At 43.5% G+C, this 15,048-nt stretch overlaps 2 protein-coding genes across 3 annotated transcripts in view; one reads left to right on the forward strand and one right to left on the reverse strand.

Annotated features, from left to right (window-relative positions):
* Window positions 1-15,048, forward strand: part of LOC140338992 (uncharacterized) — a 223,720-nt gene that overhangs the window by 150,426 nt on the left and 58,246 nt on the right. The gene's annotated exons all lie outside the window — the stretch shown is intronic.
* Window positions 11,944-15,048, reverse strand: part of LOC140339819 (uncharacterized) — a 38,623-nt gene continuing 35,518 nt past the window's right edge. Inside the window, exon 15 of the mRNA XM_072424720.1 lies at window positions 11,944-13,612. Within this exon, the coding sequence (XP_072280821.1) occupies window positions 12,387-13,612 (1,226 nt within the window). The 3' untranslated portion in view covers window positions 11,944-12,386. The remainder of the gene's footprint in view (window positions 13,613-15,048) is intronic.

Consider the following 15,048-nt stretch of genomic DNA (forward strand, 5'->3'; position numbering starts at 1 on the left):
GGTGGTCCTCCATCATGACGTCCTTGTAGAGGTCCTTGTGTCCTTCTAAATACTCCCACTCCTCCATGGAGAAATAGACAGTGACATCCTGACACCTTATAGGAACCTGACACACACAATGATACTATCACCATCCAGACACATCCCATAATAATCTCCCAGAATTCCCTGCTCACCTCTCCCGTCAGCAGCTCAGTGATCCTATTGGTGGCTATTGGAGCCGGTTTTTCATAGTTTACCCTTGAATGGGGTATACACCGGATGCTCCTGCTGTGGACAGATATTAGGTTGGGATGAAAATAAGCACAGCGTTCCCCCATGGTTTCCACACCTAACCTTTGATACTCAATAATCACATTATATTCTGATACAGTTTTGAACCCTCTCCATTCAAACTGAGAAATCTTTTGGTTGTAGCTGGTCAAGATAGGTGTTACCTGGTAAATCCTGGATCAGAAAGATTGAATGAACGTGTATGCTGTACGATATGTAGACATTTCTATATTAGCTCTTTCTTATAACTATCACTGGACCTTGCCGAAACTCTCGGTGTCACCCTGCCAGCTCCAAGTCCACCAAAATAGGTCTGGGGACATCTGAGATGCGATTGGTCTTCAGGCTTACATGACAGAGACCAGAAAACCAGACAAGTTATGGCAATATTCTGTACAGTAGTATAAATGGCCCTATTTTCCTATTTTGTTGTAGAAATAATTATGTGTATCCTCATCTGATACAGATCCGGGTCCTCACAGTGACTATGAAAAACAAACATGGACAAGATGAGGATTGGGTGTAAAAATTAAATAATATTTTATTACCTCCCCTGCTGCCAGCTCCAGTAAACTCTTTTCCACTTCCTTTCGCCAAGAACTTCCTATTTATAAGTGACGTCATTTCCATGCTGTAAATACATCACTTCCTGTCTATGCCGTACACCACTTCCTATCTCTTGTTACACTGACACAAAAAGATTGCCATCTTGTGGGGAATAGAAAAACTGCAGCCTTGGTTTTTAAAACATCAAGATTATGTTTAAACTTTGTTTCCAAAAGAACATGAAGAAAGATTTTGAAAATAACTTAATTGGGTGCAATTATTATTACCTGAAAAGCATGGACCTAATATTTATACAAATGCAAAGCACATAGAGTGCAGGGGTCAGGTTAATACACAGACCTGTAATTTAAATTTCCGTATTTCCCCAAAAAAATACAGATATTTCATTCTGATCTGACTTGCTATCTATCACAAAAGCAAAAAATTTCAGTATTACTCTCAAAAAAATACAGACATTTCATCATAACCCCACTTGCTATCTATCAAAAAAGCTAGAAACAATTCTGGATTACTCTCAAAAAATACAGATATTTCATTTTGATCCCACTTTTTTATCTATCAAACTTATTTATATCTATTAAAATATCCAGAAAAAAGTCTGCATTTCTCTGAGCAAAACACAGATAATTTATTCTGATACCACTTGCTATCTATCAAAAAATCCAGAAAAAATTCTGTATTTCTCTAAAATACAGATATTTCATTCTGATACCACTTCTGTATTACTCCCAAAAAATACAGATATTTTATCATAACCCCACTTGCTATCTATCAAAAAGCCAGGAAAATTTCTCTATTACTCTCCAAAAAAATATAGATATTTCATTCTGATACCACTTGCTATCTATCAATAAAGCCAGAATAATTTCTGTATTTCTCTCCAAAAAATTACAGATATTTTATTTTGATACCACTTGCTATCTATCAAGAAAGCCATAAAAATTATGTATTACCCAAAAAAAATACATATATTTCATTGTTTCAAACATTCCTGCTTTCCCACATGCACAAGAACCACAAACCAAAGTGGGAGCAGTACTTGCGTTCTCTTGAAGGAGGTGCAACCACGTCATCCTCTCTTCTTCCACCTACATTGACTTCTTCTCCACCTCCAATGTTGCTACTACATCTAAGAAGGTTGGTGCCTGGCAAACTTCTAGCGGCGATGTAGTAACTTCTGCCTGCTGGTTTTGTGGTGTCAGATGTTTGTCGCCCCAAGATGGGTACTGAAGTGACCCCTTCAGCTCCCCTAGCTCCCAGTCCCTTCAGCCAACTCTACCGCAAGGCATCAGGGTATGGGCCCAACCAACAAAAGAGTCATTGAACTCAATTCACATCTAGCCAAACTATTGGCCTTGCAGCTACTGCCGTACAGCATTGTGGACTCTGCTCCCTTCTGTGACCTTATGGCCTGTGCCAAGCAGCGTTGGAACATACCAATCAGGCATTACTTCTCCCGCACACCTGTACCCAGTTTACATGCACATGTAATGGGCTACCTCGCCCAGGCATTGGCATTCTTGGTGTCTAGCCAAATCCATGTCTGCAAGAGGCATTGCAGCACCTGGTACCCCCGCTGAGGGGTGTGGTGGAAAAGCATGGGCCAGCCCAGTCCTCTCCCTCCTCTTCCTCTTTCTTCATTCCTTCTACCACCAACCCCTCTCTTTTCGACTCTCCTCCTGCAAGGCCAGCAGCAGAGGGCATAGTGGTTTAGCGGGCTCGCCACTACGGTTCTCTCAAGCACACGTGTTGCCAGGCAGTACTGAATCTGGTATCCTTGTGGGGAAAAAGTCACACTGCCAGAGAACTCTTGTCCACTTTGCACGGAGAGGTTGAGGCTTGGCTGATGCTCTCCCGGCTCACAACAGGCGAAGTAGTGTGCGACAACAGGGCCAACCTTGTGGCCGCTCTGTGCATGAGCCGCATAACACATGTGCCCTGCTTTGCGCACGTACTGAACTTGGTGGTGCAGAAGTTCCTCCGCATATACCCAGGACTGCAGGACTTACTGAGACAGGCTCGCTCCATCTGCAGCCATGTACGCCAATCCCCTACTGCCGCCACGGCGCTTAGCAAGATCCAGCGCAAACAGAGGCTGCCACAAACGTTGTGAGTTAGGAGCAGTCAGGCTGCAACGATGTCATACCCATCATCTTTCTGCTTGATGATACCCTGTGTGGCCTGATGGAAAGTGGCGATGGGAGAGGAGGGCAAGAAATGGGGGAGGAGGATAAGGGTGACATTACACTCTATAGCGCACAGCCAGCATCAGGAGGAACAAGAAGGGACACTGGCCAGCATCAGGAGTTTTCCAGACCAGGAGGAGGAGGAAGATGATTATGATGATGATGATGAGGGAGACCATGTTGGGTCTGCTGGACAGGACCCGTCCAACCAGCATATGTGCTGTCACACCCCAGGCATTGTGCGGGCGATGGAACAACAGGATCTGCTGCAGCTCGAAGAGGAGGAGGTGGGTGATGAGGAGGAAGATGTTTTGGTGCCTACTGAGGGACAGGAGGAGGATGAGCCCAGGGAACCCCTCTTTCATATGCGCGTCCACATGTTGCGATGCCTTCGGAGGGACCCCCACATTTGCAGCATTAAAAACCGGGATGATTACTGGCTGGCCACCCTTCTGGATCACTGGTACAAAGACAAAATGTCACGGTTTCTACCCAACCTGGCGCAAGAGAAAGAAAAGGTGACCCGCATGAGCAGAATACAATGCGACTGGCTGTGTGAGGTGAGTGAGTTCCGCACACCAAATTCCACACAGGGAGCTCAGGCGGACATTGCCTCCATTGTATCCTCCTGTAGCGACAGCATCAGCAGTAGTGGCAGCAGGCCGCACACATCCAAAAGTCTTAGCCAAGGCAGGGGGGATTTTCCGGATGCCTGGCAAAACCTGATGCGGCAATCTCAAACAAAGGAAGTGCGGGGGCACAACCATCGAGAACGGATGAAGCGCATGGTGCACGATTACGTTGGCTCTATTCTGGCTGGTGGTGATGACGACAGCAGTTACGAGGAGGATGCCTGTCCTGACAGTAGTGACGCCATTAATTTTTGGGTCAACAGGCTTGAAACCTGCCTGCAGTTGGCACAGTATGCCATCAAGCTTCTTTCCTGCCCGGCATCCAGTGTTCTGTCCGAAAGAACCTTCAGTGCCGCTGACGGAGTGGTAACGGACAACCCATCACGACTGTCACCGGAAAATGTCAATCGCCTTACCTTTTTGAAAATGAACAAAAGGTGGGTTACTAACAACTATCATATCCCCACTGCAGATGTCACTGATTGACTGACACAAGGACTCACTGGCCAACCAAGATGCCCCTGTGAACCCACACTGCTCCTGTGCTGTGGCTGCCTATCACCAACATCCTGTCAGCTGAGCCTGTTGGTTGAATTTTTCTGCTAGTTATTGCAACATCCAGGGGTGGCATTCATCGCCAGTGTCATGCCTGCCATTGTGCCAGCTAGCAATATACTTCACATTTCTGCTGCTTCCAGGAGGCCAACAAACTGCAGGTGAAAACCCCCAGTACTGCCACACTGACAGGTACCATTGCCTTTGCCTAATTTTTCAGCTAAGTATTGTAAGATTGAGGGTTGGCATTCATTTCATCCACTTCAAGATGCAAACTAGCAATATCGTCTACCTTCCTACCGCTCCCGGCACCACAGACCACAGCAACAGTGCTGGCGCACAAAACATCTTGGTGTGGCCCTTCTACGTTTAGTCATAAATTTCATATATTGGTATTACACACTTTGGGGTGTCATTGATGATGGACTACACCCAGCTTAGGATGCCAGGTACCAATGCAGTCTCCCTGGAAATAGCTGACCAGGGGCCACACACTGCTACTGCTCTCGCTGACCCACGCTCCGTCTCTGGTCCTCCATCCTTTTGCCTAATGTCACCGCGCTACTTGTCCACAACTTCATGGGTGGCATTCCTAACACATGTCATCCAGGTCATGATGCCAGCTAGCAATTATTATTATTATTATTATTATTAATAATAATCAGGATTTATATAGCGTTAAGATATTATGCAGCTATGTAAAAATTCCATAGAGACGCGTACATTAAATAGCAATGCGTTGTCCTGCTGTTTTGACGGCAGAAACTGTTGTTAGTGGGTTGGGTTCACCCGTTCTCAATGTCCTAATGTTTATGCTGCCTTCTGTACCCTGTCCATCAAGCAAAAATCCTTTTTGCCTGCTGTCACTTTGCTTGCAATTTTCTGGAAAACCACAAGGTCATTTGGAACTTTTGTATTTTAATGCACAGTACATAGAGTGCCTCGTTTTTAATAACAGTTTCTGTAGTTTAGCAATCCTTCAGCAATGTTTTGTAATTTTTTCTACAAGTATTGAGTACAAATGTCTGCATGGTTTCTGCATGGTTTTCCACACCAAACTCCTACTTAACCCCCTCGTTGCCTTCCTAGTGGTTGAACTTGATGGACTTAGGTCTTCAACCTAACCTACTATGTAAATCATTAGACTTTTCACATAGACCAGACTGTGAACTATTTATACCCCTTTTGATGAGGGTGACACCATCTGCACAAGGCCATGTGGTACTTTTTAAAACTGCATTTCCTCTGAGCTCCACAAGATGGCAATCCCACCTCTACTGAGATAGAAAGTCTCTATGGAAAACAGGAAGTGATGTCACATATAAATTAGAAGCTTCTATTGGTGAGAGACATTGTTGGGACTGACCGCAGAAGAGGGATTGGGGATTTATTTTATATTTACACCCAGTAACCCCCCCCATGACATCCCCTTTTAATCCCCACTATCCATAGTAACTGGGCTTTTTATCTTAAGCAGATGATGTTACACATATACATGGGGTGATAATGTATATTACCTTATTCAGGGTCAAAATATTTTCCCATGTTCACGACTCGAACAATCCCTTTATTTCAGGGTTGTGAGATCCCCTCACCGTAGCAGTCTCCTGTAACTAAAAATAAAAAAAAAGGAAAATTGACTCCAAATTCCAGGATTTAGATTTTGGTAAAATTGTGGTCAATAATTTTGGCAGCCTTTGACCCCTAGGCAGCAGCCATCAATGGGGAATAACCCTGCCCCTGCCTATGAGATAGGTGTGGAAGTTGATAGCAGGCAGGGGGAGCTGGGTCATTGGGGGCAGATTAGTGGAGGGGATTTAGTTAAGGGAGTTGTGTGTTGCAGTGATGGCTCCATCGTCCTCCTCTCAGACCAAGAACCCGATAATATCCGGGTATATACCCGGTATTCAGCCAGCGTTGCTGTAATTATAGCTGGAGTGGTGGGTCAATGTCTGAGTGTTGCTAAGGCAGAGTTAGGGAGCTGGAAGCTGGTTTTAAATAAGAAAGTGTTGGTGGACCATGAGATGTCAGACTGCACATGGGGCCATGGAGGGAAGAGCAGGAGGGATCTGAAGGAAAGGTGGAGAGGAGGGCATATTTGAGAAGAGTGTCCAAGAGCTGGGACATGTTGGGAGGATGGAGAAGGATGTCCAAGAGCTGGGACATGTGTTTTATACTTAGTAGGCCAATCTACGTGTAAACGCCATACAACCCATCCTAAATATGTCTAACCAGATAATACTCGGCTGTCTACAGAGGAACCTGCATGGATCACATGACTACATAAGGAAGATGGGGAGGACCAGATTTATATGAGGATAATAAACCTCACCTACCTGCTGACCGAAGCGGTGAGGTGGATTCTGGGAGGTCACATGACATCAGTCTTGTCTGGTGATGTCGGATGGCTCCGTCCATAGATGTTCATTTATCTTTTTCCTGCTCTATACGTATCATGTTGTAGTGAAAGAGTCTTGTGAGGGCCAGAAGAATGGAGCAGGACCCAGAGTCATCCTTGTTCTGAGAGGAACAAAAACATGAGGATCCTGGAACTGATCAACAAGATCACAAAGCTTCTGACGGGATTCCACACAGGAAGGTCAGGAGATCCCTCTCCATCATCAGTTAGGTGGAGCTGAGGGTCCTTTAAACCCTCTAGGGATGTCCCCGTCCTCTGTATTCCCGGGATTCCACACAGGAAGGTCAGGAGATCCCTCACCATCATCAGGTAGGTGGAGCTGAGGGCCCCATAAACCCACCAGAGAGATGTCCCCGTCCTCTGTATTCCCGGGATTCCACACTGGAAGGTCAGGAGATACCTCACTATTATCAGGTATGCAGGGCTGAGCATTTAAAATTAAAATTATTCTTGTATAAATATGTAAAAGGTAAAATATTTTTGTTTACAAATCTGTTCCCTCATCTTTGGGGTCCAGGGTGAAGAACTAAAAGACATCAAGGTTGAAGTAAAAAAAAGTAGAGGTTGCTGAGCTTGACAGGGGGAGATGATGACTGAGGAATCATCTCTCCATATGGACACCAGTAAGATTAAATAATCCAAAAAAATAACCAATAAATACAAATAATGCAGAATCTCTCTACATATGTGACTCCTGAATAAAATGCATGATGAAAATTTATAAAATTGATGAATAAATTGTCTCCCACAGGAGGGCGCTATGTCTGGATTATCTCTGAGGCACAATTTATATCTCCAGATTTACAAACCCCACACTATCTTCTCCAGGATTAAATCCCATTCCTCATAATACTCATCACAGACCTCACCCTTCAAATACATCAATTGTGAGACATCAACAATTCCCCTCTACTCCTAAGGAATCTTCTGACCAATCACATTCTCTCACTGCTCACAATTTGGAGATATCTCCATTTAACCCCAAAAAGTCTTCTTTAAGGAACAATGGAGTGTCCACGGGTTCTCTGTCATGTTTGGAGTGCGGGAAATGTCTCACGCAAAACCTTGTGAACCTGAAAAGTCACATTTGTTCCATTTGTGGGAAAAGTTTAATCCCGAAAAGTGCTCTAGTTAGACACCAGAAAATTCACACAAGTGAACACATTCGTGTTTAATGTGTGGAAAATGTTTTCCTGAAAAAGGGGCACCTAAATGTCACACGGGCGAACGTCCATATTCCTGTTTTGAATGCGGTAAATGTTTTATTCACAAAGCAGACCCTGTGAAACACCAGAAAATTCACAAGGGTAAACATCCTTTCTTATATTCAGAGTGCAGCTTTATTGAGAAAGGAAAACTTCTAATATACAGAGCCTTTTTTGTATCCAGAGTGCTGGAAGCGTTTCTCAGAGAAAGGAAAAGTTCAGGTCCACCAGAGAATTCACACGGGTGAACGTCTATTCATGTTCGGATTGTGGTATTGGCTTCTCTTAGAAAGGAGACCTTCTTAAACAGCTAAAGATGCACAATCGGGAGGCCAGATTTTCCTGTGCGGAGTGCGGTCAATGCTTTGAACATAAAGGAAATTTAGTTAGACATCAGAGGTCTGACAGCTGATGGTCAGGTTGGTTTCTGGGACAACTGCCATGTACAAAAGGGGTTATAGAGGGGTCCGGCCTGGCAGAAGTGACTTTTTCATGATAGAAGGTCATCTTCTGGGTTGGAGACACCAATGGGGAGATCTTCATGGTATGGTTCCTCAACATGTAGGGAGTGGGAAATATCCCTGGGTATGGGTGTGCCCCACCAGCTCTAGGGAGGGGTAATGCCTAGGTTTATCAGGAGGGGGATATATATGCTGAAATACTTTGAGGTGTGATTTGGTAGTCCTGGCCCTGCTGAGAACATTTTCTAGTATTATGGTTCTCTAAACCAATCATCTTCCACACTCCCAAAGAGGGTTCCATTGCACTAAACTATATTACCATATGGACAAATATGGCGGCACACGGACAACAATTGTTATGGGTGGTCTTGATTGCTGAATATTTGTTAGATAACAAAACAAGACAACATTATTTTTTGTTATGATATTTATAATGTTTGCAAGATTTAGGTACAAGATTTGTTGTATTATGGTAAAAAAAAAAGAAAACTCCACACTGGCTATTGTTCTGGTCTTGTTTTGGTGGTTGGAATTTTCTTCATTCATAGAGTCTCCCTTGGGGGTTTTATTACAGTCCAGAATGTTCCTTAGGTGTGTCAGCTGACATTTTCAGAATAAATATCATTCAGAATATTCCCATGGCTGCCATATTGTTTTTCCTCTTCATGGTTACAATGGTGGGCTCCATAACCACATATCCATCATCAGTAATTCAGAGGTCATCACCATGAGTACGGGGATGGTGGTGGAACCCCTCATAATAGGGCAGTTGTACAGACCTGGGAACTACTGGCCTTCTCTTCCTAGTGGCTCCATCATTAAGTCGGCACACACAATTTTGAACTAGCCCCATGCTCACTACATATGTATAACAGATTTCCCAAAAACAGGCACTCTTGGTCTGTATATATTGTAATACACATTCAAGCTGGCTGACAACATCAGGGTGAACCTCTCAAGGTTTACGGATTCACAGAGTGGAGGAGAATCCTCAACTGTATGATGAAGGTCTGGTGGCATCTCCAAAAATAATGAAGTAAGAAAATAGAGAAATGTGTGTGAAACTGGGGTTCCAGGACCATCCCAACTACCTACAATCCTAGGCTGTGCACAGAATGTTGACAGAATGATGATTTCCTGTCCCAGTGCTATACATTTGTGTTTTCAAAGCATGAAAAATGAATTTACACAACCCTTAACTCAAAAAGTGGATCCAGAAGAAGGCACAAAAAAAGGTATAAAATCCAATTTTCTCCATTAAGTAAACATTTCTTCCTGATCTTCTAAGGAGTTTCTCCATTGGGAGTTCATCTGAGTTCAGTTCCCAGGGTCACCGGGCTGTACTTATCATTGATAAGTACATCCCAGGGAGCGTGGGAACCTGCAATCCACAGCTGATTGGAGGCAAGCGGGTGCCTCCAATCAGCTGTAACTGCAGGTGAACTCCAGATGAACTCAATGGAGATTCTCAATTGAGAGATCATCTGAGTTCCGTGAGAAAACAGCCTCGTGGCGAATTACAAGGCCCTTTTCGCTTACATGTTCTGTAAGTGAGAAAAGCCTGATTCGACGCAAGATCGAAATTAAAAATTTTGTTTGCTCATACCTACCGGCAAACATACTAGAGGCAATATGAGTCAGATACAGAGGTCATGCTACAGCTGTGAAAACTTCAGAAAGATTTGAGATATACTGAAGAAAATGGAGGTCATAGGGATCCTCCTTCAAAAATTTTCGTAGAGATCTACTTCTGTAATGATGTCCTGCAGTTCCATAAGCAAGGGGCAACTCTCTCTGACCACAGGTTGGGCATCGGAGCATGAAAGCAATGAGATATTCCACCAAATCACCAATCCACACCTGGATATATTCTGTGGCCTTCCTACCCCTACAATGTATGATGTTTCTACTCTGCTCTCCAAAACGGTAATTACCTTCTCAAAATATAGTTTGATGGACATCTAGTGCTGCACAGACATTTCTTAGCTCCATTATGGGCCCAAGTAATAGAAACGCATAAAAAAAGAATACATGTTCCTTGGTTCCTTTAGTGTTGGGAATGCAGAACATGTCCCCCCTCGTAGAGGTAGTTACATTTGCTGCTTCGGTGGATCAGATGGATACTAATAGGGCTAATTAGAGATGACACAATCCCACCATTCACCAGTTTGATGTTAGTCACCATCCATCCTGATGGTCATCATTTCTTCATCACTCACCGAGTCCTCATTCAGGAAGATCACTAGTGTAAAGAGACCCTTCTCTTGTGATCACCAATGTAGGAGGACTGTTGTCTAATTACCACCAGTTTAGGAAGACTTACCCCTTGACCATCAAAGTAAAAAGACCCTTCTATCAAATCATCAATGTAGGGGGACTTTTCTCCAATGGCCACTAATTTAAGAAGACCTTTCTCTAATCACCAGTGGTGTAAAGAGACTCTTCTCTTGTGACCACCAATGTAGGAGGACCCTTCTCGAATGACCACGAGTATAAGGGGAGTCTTCGCCGATAATCACCAATGTAAGAGGACTCTTGTCTAATGACCACCAGTTTAAAAAAAAGACTTCTCCCATGACCATCAATGTAAAAAGACCCTTCTATCAAATCACCAATGTAAGAGGACCTTTCTCCAATGGCCACTAATTTAAGAAGACCTTTCTCTAATGACCACTGGTGTAAAGAGACTCTTCTGTTGTGACCACCAATGTAAGAGGACCCTTCTTTAATGACCACCAGTGTAAAGAGGTTCTTCACCTGTGATCACCAATGTAAGAGGGCTATTGTCTAATGACCACCAGCTTAAGAAGACTTCTCCCATGACCATCAATGTAAAAAGATTTTTCTATCAAATCATCAATGTAGGGGGATCCTTTACCAATGACTAATTTAAGAAGACCCTTCTCTAATGACCACAAAATTAAGAAGAGCCGTCTTTAATGACCACTAGTGTAAAGAGTCTCTTCTCTTGTAATCACCAATGAAAGGCGACCCTTGTCTAATGACCACTAGTGTAAAAGACTATTGTTCAATGACCACCAATGTAAGTGGACCCCTCTCCAATGGCCACCAATTTAAGAAGATCCTTCTCTAATGACCACCCATGTAAGGAGACTCTTCTCTTGTGATCACCATCTTGTGTAAGAGGACCCTTGTCTAATGGGCACCTGTTTAAGAATACTTCTCCCATAACCATCATGTAAAGGGGCCCTTCTGTAATCAAATCACAAATGAAGAGAAACCCTTCTCCATTGGCCACTAATTTAAGAAGACCTTTCTCTAATGACCACTAATGTGAAGAAACTCTTCTCTTGTGATCACCAATGTAAGAGGACCCTTGTCTAATGACAACCATTGTAAGAGAAGTGTTCTCCACTGATCACCATTGTATTGAACCCTGCATCACTTGGCCATAAGGTAAATGATAGGTATGAAATATGGCACCCACAACTGTGACCACAAAGAGCAGAACCAGGATGGCAGCCTTAGTAACATTATCAGTATTTGTAGAGACTCCATGCACCCATGGAACTTCAGCTGACACACATGGGATCTTCTGGGTTCTTCCTGCCTTAATCCCTAGCACTTTATGCCCTGAGAACCTTCCAACCACCAATGGTAAAAAATAGGACTTGGAGAAGAACCTTGTGTAGAACATTTGCGTTTATTTATTAAAAAGGAATAACAAAGCAATAAAACTAAGCCTAAACCTAAATCAGATCTTCTCTATTTATTAAAAAAAACACGCCAGATAAGGATTATACATTTGCCAATGAAAATGCAGCTTCTTCAGTAAAGCAAAAAAAATTAAAAAGCATGTGCGTGCAGCATCCGATAAATGGTATTGTCCATATATTGGCATACTTGGCTATGTATGACCACAGTTTGGTGCCATCTGTGCAGGGCCAAATCATTGCATTTCAAGGGCCCTATTTATAGGATGACTAACAAACCACATCCATGTCAAGCCACACCCTCAATACACCAACCATAGACAACCTGTGGCCCCTGGAGTTACAACATTTCTCTGGTATGCCCAAATCTGTACCCTAACCCATGATGGGGGCTCCATGTTTTTCATAGCCTGACTAGGTTGTGTGTGTTCTCTGGTGCTGAACTAAAGCTTTTCTGTAAGTAAAACACTTCCCGCATACCGAGCAAGAGAAAGGACGCGCACCCGTGTGAGTCCTCATATGCGACAGAAGGACGCTTTTCTCTGTAAAGCTTTTCCCGCACTCAGAACATGAAAATGGGCGTTCACCTGAGTGACTCCTTTGGTGTAAGTTAAGTTTTGCCTTCTCTGTATAACTTTTCCCACACTCTGCACATGAGTAAGGACGCTCGCCCGTGTGAGTCCTCTGATGCTTAATAAGATCCCCTTTCTGAAAGAAAGCTTTCCCGCACTCTGTGCATGAAAAGGGACGCTCCCCTGTGTGCATTCTCTGATGTGTAAGAAGGTATCGTTTATGAATGAAACATTTCCCACATTCTGGACAGCCGTAGGAACGTTCACCCGTGTGAATTCTTTCATGTGTACGAAGCACGCTTATCTCAGTGAAACTTTTCCCACACTGTGTACATGAGTAAGGCCGCTCACCCGTGTGAGTTCTCTGGTGTTTAAGAAGTGAATTTTTCAAATTGAAACTTTTCCCACACACTGTACATGTAAAAGGGCGCTCCCCTGTGTGAATTCTGTGGTGTTTAACAAGATCTCCTTTATGAATGAACGTTTTACCGCACTCTCCGCATGGATAAGGACGTTCACCCGTGTGAATTCGCTGATGTTTGCGAAGATCTGCTGTCTGAATAAAACGCTTCCCACATTCGCCACAGGAATAGGGCCGCTCACCCGTGTGGCTTCTCTGATGGGTAAGAAGGGTTCTTTTCTCACTGAAAGCTTTCCCACACTCTGAACATGAATAAGGGCGCTCACCTGTGTGAGTTCTCTGGTGTATAAGAAGCTTTCCTTTCTCAATAAAACATTTGCCGCACTCTGAACAGGAAAAAGGATGCTCACCCGTGTGAATTCTCTGGTGTATAAGAAGTACTTTTTTCTTACTATAACATTTCCCACACTCTGAACATTCGAAAGGGCGTTCATCTGTGTGATTTTTCTCATGTCTGAGAAGAGCTTTCTTATCATTGAAACTTTTCTTACAAACTGCACAGGAAAATGAACTTTCGGCTTTGCAATCTCCTTCACCTGGATTAGAGGGATCCACTGATCTCTCCAAATGGATAGATTTCTGTGTATCTGCTGCGGAGGAGTTTAGAGCCTTGCCGTTATCTCCTGTATTCAATAAATAACGTCCACCTAGAAGAGAAAGTGACAACCATTCGTCATACATTCCATACAGGAGTCAGAAATGTCCATCAACGATACACCGAAACAATGATGGTGACAATACGTCCACCATCCAAGAACATTTTATATGCTGTACAGTATCTCCTCCTCATTTGTTGGGGACATGATGTTATATTGAGGAATGGAGATGAAGCTTTCATATGGTGTACAGTATCTCCTCCTCATTTGTTGGGGACATGATGTTATATTGAGGAATGGAGATGGACCTTTCATATGGTGTATGGTATCTCCTCCTCATTTGTTGGGCACATGAGGTTTTAATGAGGAATGAAAAACAATAAATATTACTGACTGTTCTAAGCAGTTTTGTGTTTTTTATAATTTTATTAAAATTTTCTCACCATTGGATTCATTATATTTGTACCGCTCTACTCACATGTCACCCCCGAAAAAAATTTGATTTGCAGTAACTGGTTCAGACTTCACATAGACCGAGATGTCCACAGGAAGTATAGATTTCAGCATTGCATTATGGGTAAGAAGCTAGAGGTCATTGCTCTTTATAAATGACTCCGCCCACTCAGGCTGTGTCAGGTGACTGCATTTGAGAGTGAGGCTTGGAACACAGAAGCAGGAAGTGGTGGGAAAAACTTGGATTTGGAGACTCTTCTTGCTGCTGCCCTGGTGTCCATCCAGAGAAGGTGAGGACATGTTTGATTGGTATTTAAGGGGTTTCCAACCACTATTGGACAGGTGTAAAAGCTCAGCGGTTATTGGCTACCACCGGAGATGGAAAATAAGGGGGAAATCATGCTTTGCGTTTTTGCTATGCCTGACACCTAGATGTTGGGGCAAACAAATTATGTCCACACGTATAATAACCGGGCAATAAGAACAAATGATTACCCAGTGCCCCTGGAAAGAGTTTATTCAGGCCACGCACATTTACTCTCAGGAATCGCACAAAACCATGAAAGTTTCACCTATGGATTACAATTAAGTCTGAGAGAAGAGGCTCCCAAACATGGTGAAGATAGACTGTCATGGGATAACCTGGGTGATCCAACAAACCAGGAATAGGTCTAGTCCAGGATAGAAAAGGTTCAGGCTCAGTGAGTGATGGTTGCCATGAACTTGTATGTGAACAATATTACTAGTAATGGCCACTCATCTACAGCACTAACGCTGTGAGGTTTTTGGGGTCTGGTGTGATTGTCCCCAAATTCACCGGTCTTAAAAATACTAAAATTTTCACTCTTGTTAGGTTGGGATACACAAGGGATGGTGGAAGTGAGCTGGGCCAGCATAGTTGAGAATTTTGGTCTTGCACTGGTATAGCTTTAGGGTTCCTGCTGGTAGATGTAAAACCAAAACTTTACTACCTGGCAGAGGTGTCAGATCGTGTCTGATCATGGAGGATCAGCAAGGTTAGGCCCGTTTAATAT

The sequence above is a fragment of the Pyxicephalus adspersus genome, chromosome 10 (assembly GCF_032062135.1).
Source record: "Pyxicephalus adspersus chromosome 10, UCB_Pads_2.0, whole genome shotgun sequence".
Taxonomy (NCBI): Eukaryota; Metazoa; Chordata; class Amphibia; order Anura; family Pyxicephalidae; genus Pyxicephalus; species Pyxicephalus adspersus.